The 26,279-nt window shown below is 41.7% G+C and overlaps 1 protein-coding gene and 1 long non-coding RNA gene across 6 annotated transcripts in view; one reads left to right on the top strand and one right to left on the bottom strand.

The window, feature by feature from the left end:
* LOC143988789 (uncharacterized) overlaps positions 1-26,279 on the top strand; it is a 110,965-nt gene that overhangs the window by 18,965 nt on the left and 65,721 nt on the right. The window lies entirely within an intron of this gene.
* LOC143988787 (uncharacterized) overlaps positions 1-26,279 on the bottom strand; it is a 76,996-nt gene that overhangs the window by 35,234 nt on the left and 15,483 nt on the right. The window contains exons 2-3 of one of the 3 annotated variants that reach the window (XM_077488649.1): positions 19,450-19,541; positions 5,750-5,821 (exon numbers count right to left, since the gene is read on the bottom strand). In XM_077488649.1, coding sequence (XP_077344775.1) covers positions 5,750-5,780 — 31 coding nt within the window. In that variant the 5' untranslated portion in view covers positions 5,781-5,821; positions 19,450-19,541. The remainder of the gene's footprint in view (positions 1-5,749; positions 5,822-19,449; positions 19,542-26,279) is intronic. The other 2 variants (XM_077488647.1, XM_077488648.1) reach the window with 2 other exon arrangements.

The raw sequence follows: 26,279 nt of genomic DNA, 5'->3' as shown, positions 1-26,279 counted from the left end.
TGCATTGAAACAGCCTACCCCTAGAGAACTCACTGGTTTGTTGAGTGTGCAAGTATGTTTTTTGTGCACAGCAGGGGGCAGGGGAGTGAAGTTACTCTTTAAGACCACTTACAATAGTGACTGGTAAGTTTACTCCTATCTGGCAAATTGCAAACATTATGGATGGTTAGTCCAGAGTTAGCCTTTACTGACTGGTGTCTATATTGACACTAATTAATTATAGAGTCCTTTCAGTGAGCGGTCGAGATGAAAAATCAGATGTCGCCATTTTTAAAGTCCAGGTCTCCCAGATGTTGCCAGCACATCAATACATTCTTTAATACATAGAGCTCTTTATTTTAGCTTACATTTTTTGACTCTAACCTCCATCAACACCCAATATAAACAGCACCTCATCCCAATTGGAAATTTGTTTGAAAATGGGATAAAAGGAAAGGGGATTTTTGCGGTGCTAAAGTACTTGAGGTAAAGCAGCAAAGAAAATTAATACATAAAACAGTTAGTTTTATTATCAAATATTAAAATTCGCACATTTGCAATCATTGCATAAATACAAAATAACAAGAAGAAACAGGTCCACATAATAGGGAAGGTGAAAATGTTTGCAGTCATCTATCCCTACATGTTTCGCAATAGCTTCCTCAGGGGATATGCAAGCCTCCCTTCAAATCCACCGTCTGAGAAAGAAACGCCTCTCAAGATGTAAAAAAATGTGCAGGGCCACCCTCCCAGCTAGTGGAGCGAAACGGCTTAGGAGGGCATAGACGGGAACCAGTTGATGTTAAAAATAGTATCAGACTGGAGATAAGCAATAGACCAACCAAATGGCGAAGATAAATAAATCACTATATTACAGAGAATCACTGCAGTAGTGCACAATGGCACTTATAAGCTGAACGCTCTTACGCTGAATGCATGCAGCGTTCGGTAGTGTCCGGGACAAGCCTAGCGTCTCCGCCAGTTTTATTTTAGCATTATGCAGTCTGCCATTTTTTTCATTTTTTCTCAATTCAATAAGCCATTTTTACTAAAGAACCCATTGATGTACTGGCAACTTTTGTAGACTTGTTTACACGCTTATACACATTAAAGTGGGACTTTAGTTAGTAAATGAAGTCCTGCTAGATCCCTTCAGCCTGGCCCCTTTTGCAGATATAGTAAAATAAGCGCCTATGCTGTTTACAGTGCAGTAATACACCTTTTCACCCTGCTCTGCACATGCTCAGTTTTGTTTCCATTTCTAGGCACTGCCGAGTTTGTAGAGGCTGATCTACTGACAGCCTTAATGGGACACTAAAGGTTCACTTTTTTTTGTTTTAAAATAACAAACATGTTACACTTACCTCCTCTGTGCAGTTGGTTTTGCACAGAGTGGCCCCGATCTTCATCTTCTGGGGTCCCTCTGCAGCGCTGCTGGCTCCTCCCAGCATCGAGTGACCCATCTGAGAAGCATTCTCCTTCAGGGTACCCGTGCGGACGTGCTCCCGTGCCCTGCTACAGCATAGCATAGCATACATACACAGCAGGACTCGGCACCACAGAAGTATTACCTGTGGTTTTAGTAGTGTTCACAGAGGAGAGAATTGGTCCAGGCAGCAGGCAGGGATGTGCTTAGCAACAACAATAGTAATTATCCAGGCAGCAGGCAGAAATATTATCTATAGTCTCCACAAGGATATCATCAGCACAAATCAGTCAAAGTCAGCCAAAGCATTTGTCCATAAAAATTGTCCAGGCAGAGGCAGCCAGCACAGCCATAATATTGGTCCTGGTACTCCGTTACCTGCCTGCACTCGTTATTGTACCGCTCTCCAGCCTTTCATAAACATACTGCCTCCTGCTACAGCTATTTCCATAGTCCAGAAGCATGATGGCGGTAAGTCAGCAACAGGCTGAGGGCCACAATCAGGTAAAACCTGAGCACAGGGGTAGAGGCTTTACCCACCCAAATCTCTATGAAGCCTCCGGACTCCAGACCCTAATCCGGAAATTACGAAAACCCGGAGACAACAAAAAAAATGTTTTCTCCATCTGGAAAAACATTCCGGGAGCCCCTCACATGTGAGATCCCTGTGTACTACAGTAGCAGGGGAACAAATCAGTCCAAGCGGTAGGCAAAAGCATAGTCCATAAAACAGGCCAGGGTCAGTTCACATGCAAGCAGTCCAAGCAGTGGGCAGAAGCGTAGTGGATAATACAGGCCAGGGTCAGTTCACGTGGAAGCAGTCCAAATGGTAGGCAGAGGCATAGTCCAAAAACAGGCCAGGGTCAGTTCACGTGGAAGGCAGTGGCATGGTTATTTGAGGAAGCATGGGAAACAGTCAGCACAGATGATGAAAATGGGGAAATAGTTAAGAATAAGGGCTAATATTTTAGAGATGTGTGATACAGTCGGAAGCATTCACTAATGCAAAAGCCAGGTTTGGAGGGACACTGGGGACAATGGTAGCTGGTAGCTCTTCGGAAATCCTCTTTTGCTGCATAGTCAACATCTTTTTTGCAGTTTTCGGCCTGCTTCAGATGATGGAATGTTGTCCAGGAAGTGGCGCTCATGAAGTCGGCCAACAGCAGCAGAGCGAAGGTTTTCTGGGGGGTTCTTTGTTGGTAGATGAGGGACGTGACAACTTCTTCAATGAATTTTAGGAAGTGGGCAGGGCTTTCCGTGGATTTGGTGTGAATTATGCAGGCATTATAAATGGCCAAATTCATTTAATAGATTGCTACTTTCTTGTACCAAAAACGGGACCTCCTTATTGACAAATAGGGCTGAAGCATTTGGTCGTTGAAATTGACCCCCCCCCCCACCCCCATGTACAGATTGTAATCTTGTTCACATGTTGGCTTTTCAATGGCACCCCGTCTTCTATACTTCAATTGTAGTGTCATCGTGGATGGTGGACATCACGTACACATTCCTGGTATCCTTCCCCCCTCAAGGCTAGCACTTCATTGCATCTCAAAGTTGCTCTTTTTCCCCTTTGCAGTTTTTTATTCACTATGGCTTGTGGGAAGCCCTTCCTATTCTTTCTGGAGGTTCCTCAGGCCAGGGTGTCTGCGAGATATAGGTGTTTGAAAAGGGGCAGGCTGGTGTAGAAGTTATCTGGGTATATGTGGTAACCTCTTTTCAGCAGTGGTCCCATACAATTTTACCAATTGTGCCCATGTAGGCCGGGACCTAAGTGGGCAGGAGCTGGGAATCTTTTCCTTCATATATGCAGAATGCATACAGATATCCGTGACTCTCTCGCAAAGCTTATAAAATTTCACTCTGTATTTGGCCCTTTTGTTAGGAATGTGTTGCTTTATTCCTAGCCGGCCTGAAAAGGGTACCAGGGACTTATCTACACATATTTTCTGATTGGGGACATAGAGTTCTGCAAATCATTGGGAAAATAAATTTATGAATGGGTGAATTTTATATAACTTATCGTAATTTGGATGATTACAAGGAGGGCACTGTTGTCGCTGAAATGAAGGAAGTGCATAATCATCTCGTATTGGGACCTGAACATTACAGAAGAATAAATGGGCATGTGGTTGATGGAGTTGGTGGACCAATAGGCATGTCCTTAATTTTTTTTGTAAGCCCCATGTTTATGGTGAGGCCCATAAACACTTTGAACTCCTCCAGAGTCAATTCCTTCCACTCAAACGGAAGGAAAGGGGGAATGATGATTGAGGGTTTTTGGCAATATGCTGCTGGGTATATAAATTGATTCGGTCCATGATGAATAGCAGCAAAGTGTCGGGCAAAAATAAATAAAAACAATGGATTTGGGTATTGGCCTGCACACCTGGCTGTGCGGTGAAAGGGGGAATTCTTGCCTATTTGAATCGGAAGGCAGCCATTTTGGGTTGGCAAGACCAGCTGGAAGATGTATAGCCCTGGCTCTTAGGGGACATGGCACTCCAGTGCTGGTAGTTGGAGGAGTTGTAGTTCCTGTGCTGGCATTTGGGTGTGATGCTGTGGTAGCGCTGGTACTGGGCCTAGTAATTTCTTGTGATCTTTCACTGGTGGCAGAGCTGGTAGTGGGCCTTTGGTTTTGGGGTCTATCGCTGGCGGCAGCTCTGGTACCAGGCCTTTGTTCTTGGGGTCTATAGCTGGTGGCAGCACTGGTACTGGGCCTGGGATATATTGCTGGTGGCTGCCTGCCTATTTTGGACATTTTCCTGATGGGCTGTGTGACGGGTGGCAGGTGACAGTCACTGATGGTCTGTGTGACGGGTGACAGACGGGTGGCAGGTGATGTTCACTGATAAGTGACAGGTGATGGATGACAGGTGATGGTCACTGATGAGCGACGGGTGACGGTCACTGATGTGCGACGGGTGAAGGTCACTGATGGCAGTATCTGATGGTGACCGGTGCACTTTATGGGACTGATAGGTGACAGATGATGGTCACTGATGATGGTCACTGATGGGTGACATGTGCACTGCTGATGACAGTCTCTCACGATGACAGGTGCACTTTATGGCCACTGATGGGTGACAGGTACACTTTTTGTAAGCACTGATGGGCACTTATGTGGTTACTGTTGGGTGACAGCTGCAGTGGGGGGGGGGGATGTGACAGGTTCTCTTTACTGTGTGGTGTTGGTGTAGACACTGACACTACATAGATCGGTAACTCACTGCTCCTGGCTCTTCTCTCTTCACACTGGAAATGGTGTGTGAGGAGAGGAGAGAAGAGTCGGTAACAGGTAGCAACCGCTCTGTGTTTACATTTAGTGATCGGCTGTCAATGGATCACAGCCGATCACGTGGTAAACATCCACCAGCCATTGGCTATTTACCCTTGTTGATGATTCCTGGAAACACGCCGTCACCGTGCTGTGCACTCCCGATTGTGCGCTTGTGCGGTCTTAGGAAGGGAGTACCATTTGTGATCGACCGTGACATAATCGTTCACGGGTAAACAGCCAAGCCCAATGACTGTTCACCCCTGTCGGTGACGTGCTGTGTCTCGGGGACACGCTACCACCGACATTGCAGGGCTGCACGCCCGCAATCGTGCACATGTCCTGTTTGAATGGATGGCTGTCATATGATGTCGGCCCAGAGCGAGAGGCAGCAACGGGTTAAAGTGGAATTAAACCCCTTCTATGCTTTACAGCCATGGAAACTGCTTAGGTTGAACTGCCATGGCGCAGCACATGTGATCAATTATTGATTGGTTGATGGTTTAACAGTTTGGTTGAGGACACAAGCAAATGTGGCAATTATCAATCCCAGGATTCCAGGAATGTAACATTTTTTTGAAACCTTGAAATTGAAAGGTTTAGTTCCACTTTATGATTTAATGCTGCTCAGTTGCTCTTGGCTTCAGCAAAATGGCAGCCTCCAATCAGAAGAGACAAAAACAATGCTGGAAGGAAATTTACAGCACTCACTAATTTTGGTAGCATAATTATTAATGTGGAATGTATGTTCCTTGCTAAAGAACAATTTTTTTTTTCAAAATCGGTATAGGTAAAGTTCCAATTTCAATTAGATTGAGAAAAATGTATTATCATTTTACAATAAAAATCATAAAATGAAATGCAGCCTCCTCACATAAGATACACATACCACACATGGACACTATCTTTATAAAAAGAACATCTTCACCACACTGAAGATGGAGCTTCAGATTTGCAAAGAATAAAAAGTAAAGAAAAAAGATAGAAAAAGACGGGTTTGTAAAAACTAGAGAACCTGAAGATAACTCAAGTTATTTGTAAATACTCATACTGAACATGTATCTTACCGTAAAAGTCTTTAGCGCTGGGCTGTGGCATTTGCTCCAAAGTGCTACCATTCCTGGTGGGAACAGGTACATCTGAAAGATATATGCAACATGTTCTATCACTATCATTCCAGTCCTTCTGTGCTCTAAATTAGGAAGAGTTTATCATTCCTTGGTAGCTGTCCCAATGTAGTTCTGTACGGTACAGTTCTATGCGTAGCACAAGGATTCCCACAGCTTTGTGAAGATCAAAAATGAAAAGCTACTGTCTTGTGTTTAAAAACATTTGTCAGAAACGGCCCACTGGTCAGTTAAAATATCTAATTTACAAGTGCTTTCTGGTAAGGATGCACCAGTACTATGCAGAGAAACTACCAAGAAAACAAACTCGATCAATAAAGTTTATGGTTAAAAAAACAAAAAAACTGTATGGAGGTAAAATTATAGTTAAAATCCAGACAAACAATACACAGTTGGAATATATATATGGGAGCAGTTTTACCTGCCAAACCTGCCATTTATAGCAATCCAATCCTAAGATTTTCATAGCCAGTATGCTGACCTGACAATGTTTCCCTACTTTAGTTAAAGCTAAACTCCAGAAAATATTATCTAAATGGAAGAGACATATGTTTTGTAGCTTGAATCTTGGTGTACTTTGTATATTTCTTTTAGATCTGTGTAGTAATCCAGTGCAAAACTATGCCTCCGTGTGGGAGTTTACTTTAACAAAGACCAGTTATTGCTGCTCTCTCTCCTTGTGCAGAGTGACTGGTCTTGCTTCCGCCCACTTCTGTAGTTTTCTATAGGCAGCCCATAGTGGGTGGACCAGCCAGGTCCCTCCCACAGCTCTGCTCTCTGCACAAAAGCAATGTACACCACAGTAATGATTTCATTGCTATTTTTGCATAGTTATAGCTTAATCTGTAAAGGGTGCACACAAGGTGGATTTATATCCTTTGTGGCTATTGAGGAATATATTTTATTAAATTAGTGTCCGGAGTTCCACATTAAGCAATAAAGCTATGTTACCTCACCCCCCTGGCCTGTGATTAAAGCGTAAGGGAACAGTAAAGATTTAGTGGTTTGTAATGGGGCACTATATGAATAAAATAGTCAAGGTTCCCCTAACAGTGGAATTTTGGACAGTGGCAGCCCGTACTTTGAGGGCGCAGGGGCGCCGCCCCCCCATCCCTGCTGTCGCCCTCTGTAGCCATGGGCCTGGCCCCTTTCAGAAAGCCGGACACATGGACTCCTATGATGAGTTGGGAGGGAATATTACTTTTTTAAGCACCTGATTAGAGCCAGAGGTTCTAAAAGGCTTCAAACTAGGGTGGGCTCAGGGTGCAGAGAATGCACCCTGATCCCACCCAATTGTGTGACTATAGCAAATTAAATTTCGGACCGGGGTGGGGGTAGTACAGTACCGCGTGTTGCTGTCGCAAGCCCCAGGCTGCCCCTGTCCAACCAAGGTGGTGTGCCATTACCAGGTGAGCTCTGCACAGGAACAGGGAGCATATCCATCCAGACAGGAGAGATTGATTGTAAGCTGCTGGTGTTGTGTCGAGAATTGCCTGGGACGAACGACGCATGCGCCACGCATGCTCTGTATGTAACGGCACAACAGCTGATTTTATGATCAGCTGTTGTAAAGGTCGAGACGGTGCCCATGCACAATAGCACAATGATTATTTTAGGATCAGGTGTTGGATATAAATAGTAAATAGATGGTGTTGCGCTCCACATAAAATAAATTAAGTCTAATAACACAATTAATAAATAATCTCATAAAATCTTGAAAACGCACTCATGTGATTAAAATTAAAATCACTAAATAATCGCATAAAATCTTGAAAATGTGCTCATGCGATTAAAAATTCCATTAATTCTAAAATAAATACCAAGTGAATAATACAGTGCTTGAAGCTATTTCCTACTAATATTCATAAAATGAAGAAGCTAAAATAATCTATATACTCGTGATAAAGTGACAAAAAAAAAAAAAAAAAAAAAAAAAAAAAAAATCGCAAGTCTTAAAATTATCAACAGAATCGTGACATCAAACAAATCTGTGTCAGTCCATGAAAGTGCATACAAGTGCCAGCAATATGTGCAAAAAAGAGTATATATAAAAATATACAATAAAACTATAAAAAACGGTGTATGAAAAAATTATTATCACAAAATGCAAAAGATAGTAGTCCAGCAAACGTGATAAAAAATGTCTCTAAATAAGTGTACAAAGGCTAAATCATAAAGTTCATGCAGAAGATGAAATAAATCCACGCTGTGCTATGTGAAGAAATGAATCCTATGAACAACCCCGGGATGATTCCACCAGTGATTTTTCAGCTCCTTAAACGTGGGTGCTCACACACTGAGTGCAGTGGGTACCTTACCTCACTGCTGTCAGTAAGACAGCAAAATACTCCAGTGCAGCAGTTGTGTCCTCAAATGGGGTGTATATCCTCAGTAGGTATAGGGGAACTTCAACACTTTGCGGTGTATATCCTAAATGTAGTATGGGCGCCCCCAAAACCTTTTCCTCCAGATATTCCGCAAGGGATCGCAAATCAGACCCAAGAAAGAAAGAGGGGTGCTCCAATAGTGAAGTACGTTCACACAAATACTTTATTATAAAAAGGAACTAAGTCCTGGGTACTCACACTTATACAGTAACAATCAAGCGGTTTTTTCACTAACAAACAACGAACGGCTTCCTCGTTCGTACCCCGGACGTCACTTCCGGTATCCTCCTAGGCCAATCCTACGCGTATCGTCATTGATCACGTGACTTCATCAGTCACGTGATCAATGACGATACGCGTAGGATTGGCCTAGGAGGATACCGGAAGTGACGTCCGGGGTACGAACGAGGAAGCCGTTCGTTGTTTGTTAGTGAAAAAACCGCTTGATTGTTACTGTATAAGTGTGAGTACCCAGGACTTAGTTCCTTTTTATAATAAAGTATTTGTGTGAACGTACTTCACTATTGGAGCACCCCTCTTTCTTTCTTGGGTCTGATTTGCGATCCCTTGCGGAATATCTGGAGGAAAAGGTTTTGGGGGCGCCCATACTACATTTAGGATATACACCGCAAAGTGTTGAAGTTCCCCTATACCTACTGAGGATATACACCCCATTTGAGGACACAACTGCTGCACTGGAGTATTTTGCTGTCTTACTGACAGCAGTGAGGTAAGGTACCCACTGCACTCAGTGTGTGAGCACCCACGTTTAAGGAGCTGAAAAATCACTGGTGGAATCATCCCGGGGTTGTTCATAGGATTCATTTCTTCACATAGCACAGCGTGGATTTATTTCATCTTCTGCATGAACTTTATGATTTAGCCTTTGTACACTTATTTAGAGACATTTTTTATCACGTTTGCTGGACTACTATCTTTTGCATTTTGTGATAATAATTTTTTCATACACCGTTTTTTATAGTTTTATTGTATATTTTTATATATACTCTTTTTTGCACATATTGCTGGCACTTGTATGCACTTTCATGGACTGACACAGATTTGTTTGATGTCACGATTCTGTTGATAATTTTAAGACTTGCGATTTTTTTTTTTTTTTTTTTTTTTTTTTTTTTGTCACTTTATCACGAGTATATAGATTATTTTAGCTTCTTCATTTTATGAATATTAGTAGGAAATAGCTTCAAGCACTGTATTATTCACTTGGTATTTATTTTAGAATTAATGGAATTTTTAATCGCATGAGCACATTTTCAAGATTTTATGCGATTATTTAGTGATTTTAATTTTAATCACATGAGTGCGTTTTCAAGATTTTATGAGATTATTTATTAATTGTGTTATTAGACTTAATTTATTTTATGTGGAGCGCAACACCATCTATTTACTATTTACTGTCACTTTGAGGGGAGGGTTTGCACCTCTGTCGGTGTTTTTTGCTGCAACCACACCAACCTGCTCTAACTTTACCACTATAGCGCGAGGATAACCTACCATTACTAGGTGTTGGATATAAGTACACCATCCAATCTAGGTCACAGGTTAAGCATACATTTTTTTCCTCTCTGTAGAGTGACCCATTGGGAACAGGCACTAGCCATCCATAGCCATCCATAGCATACTCACCTGGGAGGAATGATTCACTGTAGGGAGTAGCCCTTCAGGTGATGGGAAACGCTGCCTACAGCACCTAATATCCACACATTGCTTACTCACCTGGGAGGAGTGATTTATTGGGGAGGAGCACTCTTCAGATGATAGGCAGGACCACTTACCTCATCATATACCCAACTTTTAATATTGGAGCTTTAATTAAAGCACCCCAGGGGAGGAAGCAGCCTATTGAAACCTAAGAGCAAAATACAACAACTTATATATGATTTTGGATTATTACCCAGTGATGAACACCTTGGAAGTTTAGGGGCAGGTTCATACAGGAACAGACAGCTGGTACAACAAAAAATGCCATGCTAATTCCCACTAGTTAGCACCCAAACATTTGTGTGCCACTTTAAACGAATATGTGTGATTAATTAAACAGAAAAAAAAATATAAAAAAAAACATACAAAGTAAATATGATATTTTGATTCTGTGCATCAAGCTCATTGATCAGTCCCACAAAAATATGTTAAATAAATGTCCACAAAATGTGTGAAGAAAAGATGCCCACATCCACCAAAAAGAATCTTGGAAATATGAGTATCTGAAGACTGAAGAAAATCCTTCACTAGATCCCAACAAAATGCAGGTTTACCAATAAAAATTTACCCCTTAATTAAAGAGAAGTAAAAAAGAGCATCAGTGATAATGTTCTGCCGAAATGGCTTCTTTCACAGTCCACAGAACACCTAGTTTAAATCCGATCTCCTTAATCATCCGTACATCACCATAACTGATATAAGAAATATGCTATGAAAACATAGCGTAAAACCATCCAAGAAACTTTTATATGTAAAAACACACTCAAAGTTAAAATTCCATAATAGCGCTTGTACATAAAACACTTTCTGTCCGGCAATAGCAAGACTTTCAGAGGACTTCCGGTTACACGAGGATATCAACAGCAAGCTCATCCCCATGCGTTTCATCACACCTGACATCTTCTGAGGTATGGACGTTATGCTGGGTCATTGCGATCTATATTTACCATCTAACTAAGCCTCGTTTTAGGATCCCTTTGTGCTCATAACATTTTGTATAACCAAGCCTCATTCTAGGTTACTACTCATTCAGCAACCAAGCCTACCAGGCGCTTTATCGCTCTGGACGCTGTTCGTTCCCAACTGTGGTAGGGGGCAGTGTGATGGGCAACTGTTTTTAGACAAACTTTATTTGAAGTGTACAAAAACACACTTCATGCTGTTGTACAGTGGCATGCGATCCTGTACAGTGCACCGCAATAGAATGCAGCGTGTCTGCGTTTTATCGCAGCATGCTACAGCACAGTTCTGTACTGTGTTGCAGTGTGAATGGGACACACAGAAAACAATTGTACAGACAATGTATTAAAACACCTTTTACCCGCACCCATGTAGTGTCAGATACTACCTCTACTGCAACAATGTATTAAAATGTTTATGAATAGATTTGAAAACAAGTCCCCTCTGTCTTTTGTAGCTGAAAGGACTATGAAATAATGTTTCATCATATAGCAGAAAATACTTTGTTTCATTTCAGCCACGTATGGCATCCTGCTCCTCCCTATCAGCAGTTAACTGGCAGCCTTATAGCATTCTAACCTAAATGCAAACACAGAACTGGCACTCTGAGAGTGGGTCACAGAGTAAGGATACTCTCTGTACACGTTTCTTGTGAACTGTCCCCATTTCAAGCAGTCTGTCCCTTGGAAACTGGCATTGTCCACGGGAGCCTGGCAGTGTAGAGTAAAACCAACAGTCACACAGTGCACGTTTCAGTCCAATACAGCAATGATGGAGCTGCCTGCATGTAATAAACTGCATGCAACAAACTGGAGTGATGTGCAGTGTTGTTTTGGACTGACGCTTGTGCAGTGAAGCTGTTGAGTTGAAGTCTCACCACTGCACGGTTTACTCTACACTGCTGCATGGGGGATGGTGCTGGGGTTACTCCAGACCTGATCTGTGCTCTCTCTGCATTACTTACTACTGACCTCTGCTCTCTGCATTACTTTTTCTTGACCTGACCTTTGGTCTGTCTGCATTACTCAGTGCTGACCCCTGCACTTTGTGCGTTACATACTCCTGACCCCTGAAATCTGCACACTACTTATTCTTGACACACAGCAGGAAGGGCTCAGGTTTTATTTAACCATACCCTTTCAAGTACCTGTTACCGCTATTTGGCCACATCCACAATTTGCTGCGGTGCAACATCGTTCCTCTGCTCTTGGTACCAAAGGCATTTTGTCTTTATACCTTGAATGTCTGCTTTATGTTCTGTGATCAATTCAAGGAATGGTAAAAATGGGAATGTATTTTGTGGGTGTGGCTAAAAATAGGGTGGGGGGTGTTTTGTGCTTCTGGTTTGGTCAGTAGGGTGTCCTTGGATTTCACTTTGAAAATCTAGTAATCTTACAGCAGACTGGACTTTATTACATCTCTTTGCAATTTGAATTCTATGCTTGGGAAACACATTATACAAACATGCTTGGGTAAATAGCGATGCATAGAAACATCAGCTTTTAAACAAGTATGCGCAAGTACAGCCATTCACTTATACAGCTGACTGTAGGAGAACCCGGCATGGCAAAATGGCTGGATTTTTTTTTGCTTGTACATTTTTTAGCCTCTCTCTATCCATGTGCATGAGGCCTTACAGCCGATCGATTAATCCATGATACGCATTCCCTACATTTTTGCCAAAATGTCCTCAAAATGACATGTATTCCTTTACCTTTTGGGGTTAGAGGTCTGTTGAATAGTTGGGGCCTGCTGTTTTTGGAAAGAATTTCTACACGGACATGGCTGCCTGTTAAGAAAATTTGTATTTTAAATATTGGAAACTGTACATTCGAAAAAGATGTACATTTAGGTCCACACTAAAGAAATTCCTTTGAAAAATTTTAGCTGGTCATATACTTAAAATTAGTGTTTTGATTAGTTAGACTATTCTTCTGCCTATTGACCCTAACAGTGGGGCACCTTTCCCAATCCTACTGAACCCAATGATGGAGTAGTATTCTTTCTACCACTGACACCGATGGGACATGTATCCTTCCAATGAAACCAGTGACAAAGTACTATTCCTCCGAGTGACAGCAACAACGGAGCACATGTTTCTCCTGACCTTAACAATGGGTCACTATTCCACCTCATATTGACCCCAATAATGAAGTACTATTCCTTTTACCACTGACACCAACAACAGAACACTATTCTTCCTCTTACTGACTCCAGCAAAGGGGCATTGTTTCTCCACTTACTGACCCCAATGATAGATTACTATTCCTCCTACCACTGACACGAGCAATGAGGCATTATTTCTTCCACTGACATCAGCATGGAAGAAACCATTTCACCTAGTAACACCAACAATAGTGCACTATTCTTTCTTCTACTGACCCCAACAATTAGTTACTTTTCTTCCTATTATTGACCCCACTGATGGAGTACTATTTCTTTTATCACTGACACCAATGATGGGACACAATTCTCCCACTGATACCAACCAGGTGGCACTGCCCCTGCTGTGAACAACAATGGGAAAGCTTTATTCCTTCTACTGACACCATCAATAGAGCACTATTTCTCTCCGGACCACCAGAGCTTTTTGCTTCCACTGACACCTGGAGCTGTTTTTTTTTTTGTTAATACTTCCTGATCCCCAACACTAGCATTTTTATAACCCCCACTGATGCTGTGGTATTTTTATTTTTTTACTTTCAGTGACGTTGGGGTATGTTTTACTCATGTTGGCTAGAGTCTGACCCTCCAAAATGTGTTTAATATTGAACTGTCCCTTTGTTTAAATGATTCAACAACTGCTTAATGTTAGCCCTCCCGTGCATTTCACTCACCTATGAGAGCATATGCCATTGCTAATAATTGCAGAGTTGGTGCTTATCTTTAAAGAGAATCTGTGATTAAAATAATAAACCCCTTGATACTGCCAACCTGCTGACTGTACTTTATTAGAATCATAAAAGTTGTTGCCGCAGAAACTGCTGCTCTGGGATCCTATGCTTTTCATACTCACTGTTCTCTTTTAATATAACAGTTACCGGTCTAATTGTCAAGACCCCATTTTGTACTTTACATCGAAATGTATCCATTTCCTGTAGAGTGTGGGTTATGATGTGATATCCTCAATGAAATTAAGCCCACTGTCTTCTACTGTCTTGTAAATCTAGACACAACAAATGTGGTTTAGGCCCCACCACAGCCTAACAACAGTATATAGATAGTTATATTTTGAACCACATGCAATAGTTCAACTGAGCACATAAATTCAATAAAATGTTAATTAAAACCAGAACAGTTTGTCAAATGTCATCATGGACAGACTAATCTTCGCCCTACTGGGTGAAACGTGTTACGGTAGGAAGTAGGCAATACCTCGGCCTGGACTTTATGCTGTGGCTTTGTGGAATAAAGCTAAGCAAACTTTGACATCATCAGTGTGCAGTTTGTCTCTTGTGCGGTAAACCCACCCATTATGCTGGCCATGCACTAGACAAAAAAACTAGACAAAAAAAAACCGACTACCATCATGCAGTTTCAAAATTAGAACCGATAAAACGTTAGAATGCCATTAGTCACGATTTAACGTTTGAGAAATCTGTTTGGGGAAGTGACACAATATTTGACCTTCCACATCCATACATTTCCGGTGGGGGTGGTCAATAGTTTGTGGTAGCAGGAAATATTTCATCGTGGTCGTTTGCACAGAGAATATTTGTTTATTCACTATGAAATGTGTAGATGAAACAAAAAAAATTGCTATAGCAATGCTGGAAGTGCTGGCCATAAAAGAAATGGAGAAAGAGCGAATTAAAAGAAGAATATGGAGCAAGGATGCTGAGGAACAGAGAGTGTTTTTCCCACATGAAATTACTAAAGGAATTGAAGGAGAATAATCCTGATGACTTTAAGAGCTATCTACGTATGCCAGATGCCTGCTTTCAACATCTATTAAGATTGGTGTCATCACTAATAACGAAACAAGACACAGTTTTGAGATGCTCCATAACTCCAGACCAGAGACTCATCGTAGCTTTAAGTTTCCTAGCCACTGGTAGGAGTTTGGAGGACCTAAAGTTCAACACAGGGATCTCTGCACAGTCATCGGGACGCATAATTCCTGAAACCTGTGAAGCCATCATTAATGTGTTGAAAAATGAATATTTGAAGGTAATTTTTTAAAATTATTTGTTTATTGTAAATAAAACTAGACACAACAAATGTGGTTTAGGCCCCACCACAGCCTGATAACAGTATATAGATAGTTATATTTTGAACCACACAATGCAATAGTTCAACTGCACACATAAATTCAATAAAATTTTAATTACAACCAGAACAGTTTGTCAAATGTCATTATGCACAGACTAATCTCAATATTGTTGTTGTTGTTTCTGGTCATCTGACATCCTGCAAATTTTTTAGTGGTTAGGCCACCCAAATCATTGCATTCCTCTTTCTTCTGATTAAGAGCAGCAGATGATTGCAAAAAGAAATTGTTTGTTGAGTCTTGGTATGACTTCTTCTTCCTATTAGTTGGTGTTGTTGCTGATGCAGGGAGGAAGCTTGGTGAAGTAGTATTTGCCATATCCTGTGTAGTATCTTGTGTAATAAAGCAAAGTAGAAGATTAAAACTATGTATTTAACATGATATTTATTTTACATTTACAGTTCCCATCATCATCCAGTGAATGGAAAATTATAGTCAAGAAATTCCAGGATCACTGGAATTTCCCAAACTGTGGAGGAGCCCTAGATGGAAAACATGTAAGGATCCTGCCTCCTTCAAATTTGGGATCTTATAACTACAACTACAAGGGATTCTTCAGTATATTTGCAATGGCTGTAGTAAATGCCAAATATGAATTCCTATTCATTGATATTGGCAAAAATTGAATAAATTCTGATGGAGGGCTAATTGAAAAAACAGAATTCCACACCCGTTTGAGAAATGGAACATTACAGCTACACACAACAGAGAAGATGATCAAATGTTTGAGCTTTGTTTTCATGGCAGATGATGCATGTGCTCTGGGGGAGCATATTTTTAAACCTTTTCCCCAAACAACCTCTCAAGAGAGCAAACACTCTATAATTACAGACTATTCAGGGCAAGGAATGTGGTTGAGAACACTTTTGGAATCATGTCTAATTGATTTAGAAATTTTCACATGGCAATTAAGCTTAGCATTCACAAAATTGATACGATTGTACATTGTTGTGTATTACATAACTATTTGCGTTGTGCTAGTGCCTCCTACATGCCACAGTCTCATCTTGACAGGGAAGATACTGTTGCAGGAAATGTCATACTTGGAGAGTGGAGAAATGAAATGGAGGAACTCATGAATATAGCTCGAGCACAACCTTCCTACTAAGCTAGCACGCCAAATCCGTCTAGACTACATGGGCTACTTTTTGGGACGTGGAGCTATTGAATGGCAGAATGATATTTAATCGGTTTATGTAAACGTGTAATGCTGTCGTTATAACACCGCTTATTTTTACGTAATGTTACCATTAATTATACAAATATAATTTCTGTTTGATATTCATAGTTTCATGTGAATTTAAAGTACTGCATATTCCTAAAACATGAGGGAAAAACTATTATTATAATAAAATAAATTAGTTTACCTGTCTGTGTTTTGCTCTGTGCTCACATCCTCAAGCTCAGGTGACCTGAGGGTCTTGCATCATCTTGATCAGTGAGGAAAAGCAAGCTTTCAAAATACCACAAGCGTGGAACACAGATTTCATCTGCGGCTGCTCCACATTTTTGGAATTCTAGGAGTTTTTTAATTTCCTTTTTACATATGGTGCGACATTTGCTATTTTGCCTTTAACATATTTTATATCTGTTTTTGCATTTACGGTACATATGCATAGCTCTTGCAATTTATTATAGGCCTCATTCAGCTTCATCCGGTCACGATATTCCTTTGACTGAATTTTCCATAAGCAGGGCATATCCCTATACATTTCTATAAACTGAGGTAAAAATTCAGGAGAGGTAAACTTTTCTACAATTCTGCCTAAAAAAAAAAAAGAAAAAAAAAAAAAAGAAAACAAATCATAAACTCTTCAAATACAACAAAGTTATAACATATAACAGTCTGTCACAACTGTACATAAACTACTGCAGCTTGCTTCACATATTTCAGATTGCTTCATGTACACACAAGTACAACATACAGTAATAGCTATGCAGAGCTGTGCAACAGACTTTAAAAAAAAAAACATACAGGAAAATGTATATTAAAAACATAGAGGAAAATTTACCTGGAAACAATTCTCAACCTGATAAATCTTGCGTATTATCGTTCGTCGTACGATTGTAATGACGTAGCCACGTGATGGCACGTGGTTTCAGAGATGACTCTGCCCTTCTTCTACTTCTGGCGCCATCTTCACCAGCACATGTGGCAGAGGTTGGAAAGGCCTCTACGGCTGCAATGAGGCATCGGCGCTCAATACAAGAAAAGACCACAGCTATGTGTTATGAAGAGATGGTCACCATGGTGAAGATATGGGAAAGAAGGGATTATGACAGCAGATTGATGACGATGTCATTCTACTGCAAGATGACAGCGGAGATGTCCTAGCTTTACCAACAATTAAATGTGATTTGGCGCAACAAGATCCTAAAGCATTGTCCGGGGAGATTACTAGCAGCACAGGCATGTCTACAAAAACATACAGTACATGCACACGACTTTGATTTTTTTTCAGCTTTATTTACAGTACTTTTTTTTTTTTTTTTACAGTCAATCCACCCTCTGAAGAGAACACTATGGATGGGTTCACCGCACAGATGTTATCTTCTGCCATTTTAAATTGCACAGCTAACAAATTGAAAAGGATCATGTGTGCTCTGTAATTAAAACTTTAGTGGATGTTGCTGAGACCCTTGTTAGAGTTTAAATATGTTAATGATCCTTTTTTTGGTGTTATTGAAGAGTGTTAAATGTTTTATGATCCATGGCCTTTTTTCTTCTTTTTTTTTTTTTTTAAAAAGTACACTTTATTGAAGTTTTTTGCACTTGTCATTTGTCACTTTTGTATGGCATCTCATCTTTCCACATGTAGATATGTGCACCCAGGGCTCAGATCTCAGTGGTGCATGTGCCGCCTTTTAAAATATATGTGGCACATGCACCATTGGTGCTCCTTTTTCATGCCCATGTACAAAGGAAGGCATACTATCTGCGTTTTTTGTTATTTTTTTTATAGGGACACTTTATTGAAGTTTTTTGCACTTGTCATTTGTCACTTTTGTATGACATCTCATCTTTGCACATGTAGATATGTGCACCCAGGGCTCAGATCTTAGTGGTGCATGTGCCGCCTTTCAAAATATCTGTGGCACGTGAACCACCTGTACTCCTTTTTCGTGTCCACGTACAAAGGAAGGCATACTATCTGCAATTTTTGTTTTAAAGAAAGCTTTGTTATGGAAATCATTGATAAAGTTTTTGGGAACAAACATTACAGTAAAAATCATTGAAAGGTCTGTTTGGACACAAAAATCAGCGATAACTTTAACAAAGATATATGTATGTTGGTATTTTATAGTTTTCCAAAAGAATATCATTGCGTAAACTAATTTGAGAAATTTAAATGTTGCTGGATTCTCCTTTGCAGTAAAGTTTTATTATTGCAGTAATTGCTGGGTTTTTTTTTGGTTTGGTTATCTTTCTCATGCTGTGCTTGCTCATGACTGATGTTTTGGGGATAATTGTTCATTTTAGGAATGAGCGTTCGTGCAAAGGAACTGAACCTTAGGGTACTTCTTTACATCATGCACATTACACACAATGATTTATTGCTGCCTGACAACCAAATTAATTTGACAATTTGTCATTCATACGGCAAAAAATTTCCAAACGTTTTTTGGCAAAAAAAAACTCACTACCGATTAACGTTTTGTGCCAATTACCTGGCCGATAAATGAACAAACTGTCCAAATTACCAATTTTTGGCCGATTTTTCATCTAGTGTATGGCCACTAGCATTAGTCTTCAAGTACACAGTGAATGATCTATGTTACTTTTGACCTCTCCCTCTCCCATTTAGTGTGGCTAGTCATTTGAAAACACATGTTGTACTATGAGCAGACTAGAATTGTAATGTTTGCTTCTGCTGACAGCCTTCACAGGACTACTCTTGAATGTTTGGAATATTAGGAAGTGCATGCCTCCTTTCTTGCCTCTCATTTTATAACCACTACTTTAGAATAGTTATGGTACTTTAACACTTTCCAATTTGTCTCTTTTCTAGAATGCCAGTTCATTGTTTGCCGCCTTTTAAATAAAAATGTATGGCGAATAACTTTAAAATAACAGAGAATTTAGGATATTATTATATATTTCAACATGTAAATACGCACCTTTATTTATAAGATGACCGCTGTTACCCTTAGGAACTAAGTTCTTTGTCCTTTTGAAAGACATAACCCAACTGGTACTTTTAAGTAACTATTCCAGTGTTGATTCAGCTTAATTAGCTCTGGTTTTGTAAATTTGACCCACAGTATCAAACAGGTGAACAAGCTCAGCAAGCAGGTCTTACCCTGGCTCTCATAGCTACTGATGATGTGTCTTCTGGATGGTGGCTTCTGCAGAGATGGTGTCACAGCTAGAAGGAATGGCAATGACTTATCACTAAATAGGACAGAAACAAGAAAGCATCATACAGAGACTTTTTTGTATTTATGAGGCTTTGTATTTATGAAGCATGGGTTACTAGAAAAGCTTGCTGTATGTATAAAAACTGCAACAAGAAAATCTGAAAAAGAGGGAACAGTTGAAGATAGCACCCAGATTTCTCATAGCAACCCATTGCATGATTTTTTCATCCTTTGGATTTTCTCTCTTTAGTTTTTATACATTAGTATATTATAATGAAACACAGTTCTTTAATTTAGTATGTCAGATTTAATTCTGAAAACAGCATACATCCTAGGGCCCATTCAGACCACAGTGCATATGTGTCAAAATGCCATGTGCGTTGCCTTGTATTTTGGTGTGAAATGTGATGTTTTTTATATGTGTGTTTTGATGCACTTTTTTTGTTTTGCTAAAACACACGTTTCTTTTACTTTTCTGTCACAGGAATGTCAGCACATTGTAAAGCCTTGCACTGTTTTTAATTGCAGCAAATATAATTTTTGACCAGCGCATACCAGTGCGGTGCATTGGTGTAAACTGGGGCAGTTAGAAAAATGCAGACAGCCAAAAGCAAGTCTTGTGAATGGTCCCCTTCTGTTTCTACTTTTTGTGGCTGAATTTAGCAATTAACAATAGTTAATTCCAAACCAAGCACCTGCAAATGTAATAAAACCCACAGTATGAATATATGCTAAAGGTTCTAGCATATTCAAGTTTATTCTGAGACATAAACTATATTGTCAAAAGTATTGGGAAACCTACCTTTACACGCACATGAACTTTAAGTGCATCCCAGTCTTAGATTTCCCTTCATGGGAAGTAAGGGACCAAGCCCAACCCCTATAAAACAACCCCACACCATAATCCCCCCTCCACCAGAGGATTTGGACCAGTGCACAAAGCAAGGTCCATAAAGACATGGATGAGTGAGTTTGGGGTGGAGGAACTTGACTGGCCGTCAGAGAGTCCTGACCTCAACCCAATAGAACACCTTTGGGATGAATTAGTGTGCAGACTGCGAGCCAGGCCTTCTCATCCAACATTAGTACCTGACTTCACAAATGCGCTTCTGGAAGGATGGTCAAACATAGACACACTCCTAAACCTTGTGGATAGCCTTCCCAGAAGAGTTGGAGCTGTTATAGCTGCAAAGGGTATGTCAACTCAATATTGAACCCTACGGACTAATACTACGATACCATTAAAGTGGTTGTATACCCACAGAAATGTAATTTTATTTTTAAAACCTGTAAGGCAAAAGGTATAATGAGCTAGTATGCACCGCATACTAGCTCATTATGAAATACTTTTACCTTTAGAACGAGGCATCGGCAGCTGATACCGGTCCACACTGAAGGAGCTGACATTTCCCCTCGGCGTGTCTTCCGGGTAGCAGGTCCGGCACTGGGAGTGGCCGGAGCCACGATGTCATCACTCCCATGCATGCGCGTGGGAGACCTCTTTCCGGAAAGGTCCGGCATCGGTTGCCGGACCTTCAGCCGCACCTTCACAGCACATGCGCCACTGACGTCAGCGGCTGCATGCAAAGTGAATATCTCCTAAACCGTACAGGTTTGGAGATATTCATTTTACCTACAGGTAAGCCTTAATATAGGCTTACCTGTAGTTAATACAAAAAAAGGTATACATCTCAATACTTTTGACAATATAGTGTAACTGCATTGCAGCTGTACTGAGTGTTAGGCAAAGTCAATTTTGTAAAGAATTAAATATATTATTGCAGGTTGGAGTTATTATTAGATGCCCAATAGTACTGTTGTATTACCATTGACCAGTTAATTAGGATAGTGATAACATGAATATTAATATACACAGTGTAAATAAGAGCATGGTGACCTTCCATTTAGGACACATTTGCATCCATAAATAAATGGTGTCTTATGACCTCTATGTTGCCAAAATATTGCATTCTGAAGCTAAAACGGGATTAATCGGGCTTGTGACTTGGACACTTGCACTGTACATAATATCCTTGTTAATCATCACCGCACTCTAGTAAGAGTGGTATTTAGTGAAAGCAAGATGAACCAATTTACCGATTTGAATCGTTTTCCGTAAAGAGAATTCTTTAATTAATTCAATTGTGTTATCACTTTAGTGCAGATGGAAAGTGGACCTAATTATAATAATTCATGTAAAAATGGAGTTAGTAAGAACTGCAATCAGAATATACTATTTCAAATTTATATCCAATTAAATGTAATAGTAAAAACAAGAAAAGTAGTTTAAAGACTCATTTTCATTTTTGTGCTTAAAACATGCATTTTAATAAGGTTTCTTAATCAACCCTGTCAGGTTAAAATTTTAAAGGTTCCCGCAGTAAAAGTTCTGCAGCCTTTTTGCACGTCTGTGTCCTCCACCAAGCACTCTGGTCCCATCTTCTGTCAGTACATGACATAGCAGCGGCATAGGGGTCAGGGGGTGAAAACATGGAGATTGGCACCTGACACTTCCAGAAGTGTTGGCTGCCAGGTAGTCTTATGGAGACCCCTCCAGGGAGCTCTGTATAAAAGCTCCTCTATTGCAAGCACCTTTCATCTGCATATTTTAAACTTACAGGATCTCTCTAAAGAAAATCCATAATTTCTTTCTCGTACATCACGGGACACAGAGACTCAGTAATTACTGGTGGGTTATAGGGTATCACTAGGTGATTGGACACTGGCACACCCTAGACAGGAAGTTTAATCCCCCATATAACCCCTCCCCCTACTGGAGGTACCTCAGTTTTTTCGCCAGTGTCTTAAGTGTTGGTCAGGAGTAAAGATGTGTTGTGCTGAGCTCTGCTGGAATATCCTTACTGGGGCCAGCTATGCAACCGGATCCATTCAAAGTGTCTTTTCCAGACTGAATTGGATGGTACCCGGCCCTCGTGTCCGAAGAAATTAGGTTTAGAGCTGGACCCTGGAATCCAGTATTTGTTTTTTTCAGCCATATTCCTGAGAGGGTGCTTTACGGGCCCAGAACTGCGGATCCCCCTACTCAAAGGGGCCCCAGTCTCTGAAGGTTTTTTCCTAATGGAGCCCACCATGAGAGGTCAAGATTGGGTCTATTATTCAGACCCTGCAGCTGGATAAGGTAAGGCAGATTCCTCAAGAATTTTTCTAATTCTAGTAAGTTTTCTCCTTTTAAGTAAATGTATGCTATGCCTATAGTCGCCACTGCGGACTGCCAAGAGCACATACCTTTTCATGCCTGATCTGCCTGCTTGGTGTCCACGCTCTATGCTCCTCCAGCCATGCTCCAGGAAGGATGAAGGTTAGGTTTTTTTTCCTTCTGGGATTCTCCCTCCACGGATTAGGGGGCTGAGACAGGCCTGGGCAGAGAGTGGTAATATACCCTACCACCGCCCGCCCCATCCACCGCAGTTCGCCGCCGCCATTACAGCAGCTTCACAGCCACTGCCCCTTCCCTCTCCTCTGTCCCAGCCTCCCCTCCATGCTTGTCAGCAGGGTTAGAGCCTCTGCTCGCTCGGGAAACGCTTGTTTTTAAAAACGAGTGGGGGGGGGGGCAGAAGTGGTCGGAGGGGGGGGGGGGCGGAGCAATAGGCTACACAGGCTTTAAAGTGCACTCTTTTTCAGATGCACACAGCCTATGGAGCAACACAGAGCTGACAGGCGAATGTGAGTGTGGGAGACGCAGGCATTCCTAGGCAGCACTTACTTAGGCACCAGACTGAGTCATAAGTAGCAACAGCAGTTGCTGAACTACAGGGCTCAGCAGTCAGTGCATTTTTTATGTGGTACCTCTTTTGTTGCTTTGCACTATGGGTAAAAGAGGTACAAGTACCCCAAAGAATAGGGGCTCTAAGGGGTCCCCTTCAGGCTATGAGGACCCCCCCCTCTGCAGCACCTTCCCCCCCGAAGGACCCGGGGAGGTTGGGGTCAGGGGCTGCAGCTGCTTCTGGCACTTCAGCCCCTGTGTACATTACACAGGAGGTTTTTTCCTCAACCATAAACGGTTTAGAGGAAAGATTAGTGGCCTTAATAGCATCTTCACTCAGTGGAAGAAAACGCTCTAGCCCCCCCCCCCCCTCTGTCACCCAGGACCCTCAGAGTGAGGAACTCTGGAATAAAGGAGAGGAATCCCCCCCCCCCCAGAGGATCAGGAGGAAACTGATGATTCCACTTCAGAGGAATCTAGTGGAGAAGGGCCCTCTTCAGCTTCTCAGGATGAGAAAATGTTGGTGCAAATTCTTGCTGGATTGGTTCGTTCCACGTTTAAGTTACCCGTACCTGAGTCAGTTAAAGAACCCACTTCTTCTCTGGGTTCACTGAAACCTCCTCAAACTGCACATGCTTTTCCTGTTCACCCAGATAAACATTTTTTTCCTCCTAAAAAGTTTTCTACACTTTATCCTATGGAGGAAAATGTTTTCCTGTTGACAATGCTCAGATGCTTAGGGATCCAACTGATAAGAAAATGGAATTCCTATTAAAAAATGTTTTCTCCTTGGCAGGTTCAGTAGCACAACCTGCAGTGGCAGCAATTGGAGAGACCTAGTTAAACAGGTGCTTAAAGCCTTACCTGAACAGCAAGCCCGAGGGTTAGTTAACCTTCCAGCGGCTCTGTGTTTTTCTGTTGATGCTATCAGAGATTCTATCCTTCAGACCTCTCGCCTTATGCTTGGATTGGTACACATGTGTAGAATCTTGTGGCTGAAAAATTGGTCAGCCGAATCACCATGTAAGAAACTCCTGGCGGCATTTCCCTTTAGTGGTGCAAAACTGTTTGGAGAGGACTTGGACAATTATATCCAAAGGATCTGTAGTGGGAAAAGCACCCTTTTTCCAGTCAAGAAAAGGAGTAAACGTCCCTCCTTTAAAACGGGCGCTATCTCCAGTGCCAGGGGCATCAGCCTCCAGGCAATCATGACGGCCTCCTCCCTCAAGCTCTAAGGTTAAAACTCAGAGTCAACCCTAGGGACAAAAGAAGTCCTGGGGGAGAAGGTCTTCCAATGGGGGGAACACTACTAAAGTTCTCAGGGCTCTGGCAGGAGGAATTTCGGGACAAATGGGTGGTCTCCACAATAACTCTAGGTTACAAACTAGAATTGCGATAATTCCCTTCTCCTCATTTCCTCAGATCAAATGTACCCAGAGACCCAGAGAAAAAAGTCTCTCCTTCTAGCGTTGGAGCGACTATTTTCACAAAAAGTTATCATGGTAGTTCCCATGTAAGAGCAGGGAATGGGGTTTTATTCAAACCTTTTCACTGTACCGAAGTCAAACGGAGATGTCAGACCCATTCTAGATCTCAAAGATCTAAACTGATTTCTAGTGATATGGTCGGTAGTCTCCATCCCACAAGGAGGAGAACTTCTGGCATCAATAGACATCAAGGATGCGTAAGTGCATGTACCTATTTTCCCTGCTCATCAAAAGTTCCTGCGCTTCGAAGTAGAAAAACGCCACTTTCAGTTCGTAGCTCTGCCTTTGGGGCTAGCTACTGCACCTCGGGTGTTTACAAAGATCTTGGCCCCTCCTCTGGCCAGATTAAGGGCCCAAGGTATAACGATAATAGCATACCTACACAACTTGCTTGATAGACCGGTCGGTAGCCCGCCTGGACCAAAATTTGGTCACCATAATCAACTACCTGGAACGCCTAGGTTGGGTCCTCAACTTAGAGAAGTCTTCTTTAAAACCAGTAAGAAGACTAGAGTATTTGGGTCTGGTCATAGATACAGCCCAGCAGAGGGTATTCCTACCCCAAGCAAAGATCAGTGCTATAAGAGAACTGATTCAGGTAGTCAGGGCAAAGATGGTCCTTCTGTTCATCTTTGTATGAGGTTGTTGGGGAAGATGGTGGCTTCATTTGAAGCAGTTCCCTACGCTCAGTCTCATTCAAGGCTACTGCAAAACAGTATCCTATCGGCCTGGAACAAGAAGGTTTAGGCGTTAGATTTTCCGATGCATCTGTCCCTTACAACGCGTCGGAGCCTCAGCTGGTGGTTGATACCCAAAAAACTGTGGAGAGGAAAATCCTTTTTACCAGTTACATGGACAGTGGTAACAACAGATGCCAGTCTTTCGGGTTGGGGGGCAGTCCTGGAACAGTCGACTGTCCAAGGGAGATGGTCCAGGACTGAGAGGGCGTTACCCATCAACATTCTGGAGATCCGTGCGGCATATCTAGCCCTAAAAGCCTGGACACTGAGGTTGCAGGGTTGCCCTGTCAGGATCCAGTCCGACAATACCACAGCAGTGGCTTATATCAATCACCAAGGGGGCACCAAGAGTCGTGCAGCTCAGGAAGAAGTAAACCAGATTTTAATCTGGGCAGAAAGATATGTGCCATGCATATCGGCAGTCTTCATTCCGGTGGTAGAGAACTGGCAGGCGCACTACTTGAGCTGCCAGCAGTTAGTGCCAGGGGAATGGTCTCTCCACCCCGACATCTTTTTGGCCATATGCAAGAGATGGGGGGTTCCGGATGTAGATCTCTTTGCATCCAGGTTCAACAACAAGGTCAACAACTTTGTGTCAAGAATGAGGGATCCTCTTGCATGCGGGACAGATGCGTTGGTTACTCCATGGCATCAGTTCTCTCTGATTTATGTGTTCCCTCCTATTCTGCTACTGCCAAGACTGCTTTGCAGGATCAGGCAGGAAAAGAAGTCGGTGCTTCTGGTGGCTCCAGCATGGCCCAGAAGAGCTTGGTATGCAGAAAAAGTGAAGATGGCCTTACAAACGCTAAATTTAACGGTTT

This window comes from Lithobates pipiens, unplaced genomic scaffold, assembly GCF_037356315.1.
Source record: "Lithobates pipiens isolate NorthernLeopardFrog02 unplaced genomic scaffold, aLitPip1_a1.2 Scaffold_18, whole genome shotgun sequence".
In the NCBI taxonomy this organism is placed as follows: Eukaryota; Metazoa; Chordata; class Amphibia; order Anura; family Ranidae; genus Lithobates; species Lithobates pipiens.
Note: the sequence above shows the minus strand (reverse complement) of the source record. Positions and strands in the feature narration are given on the sequence as shown.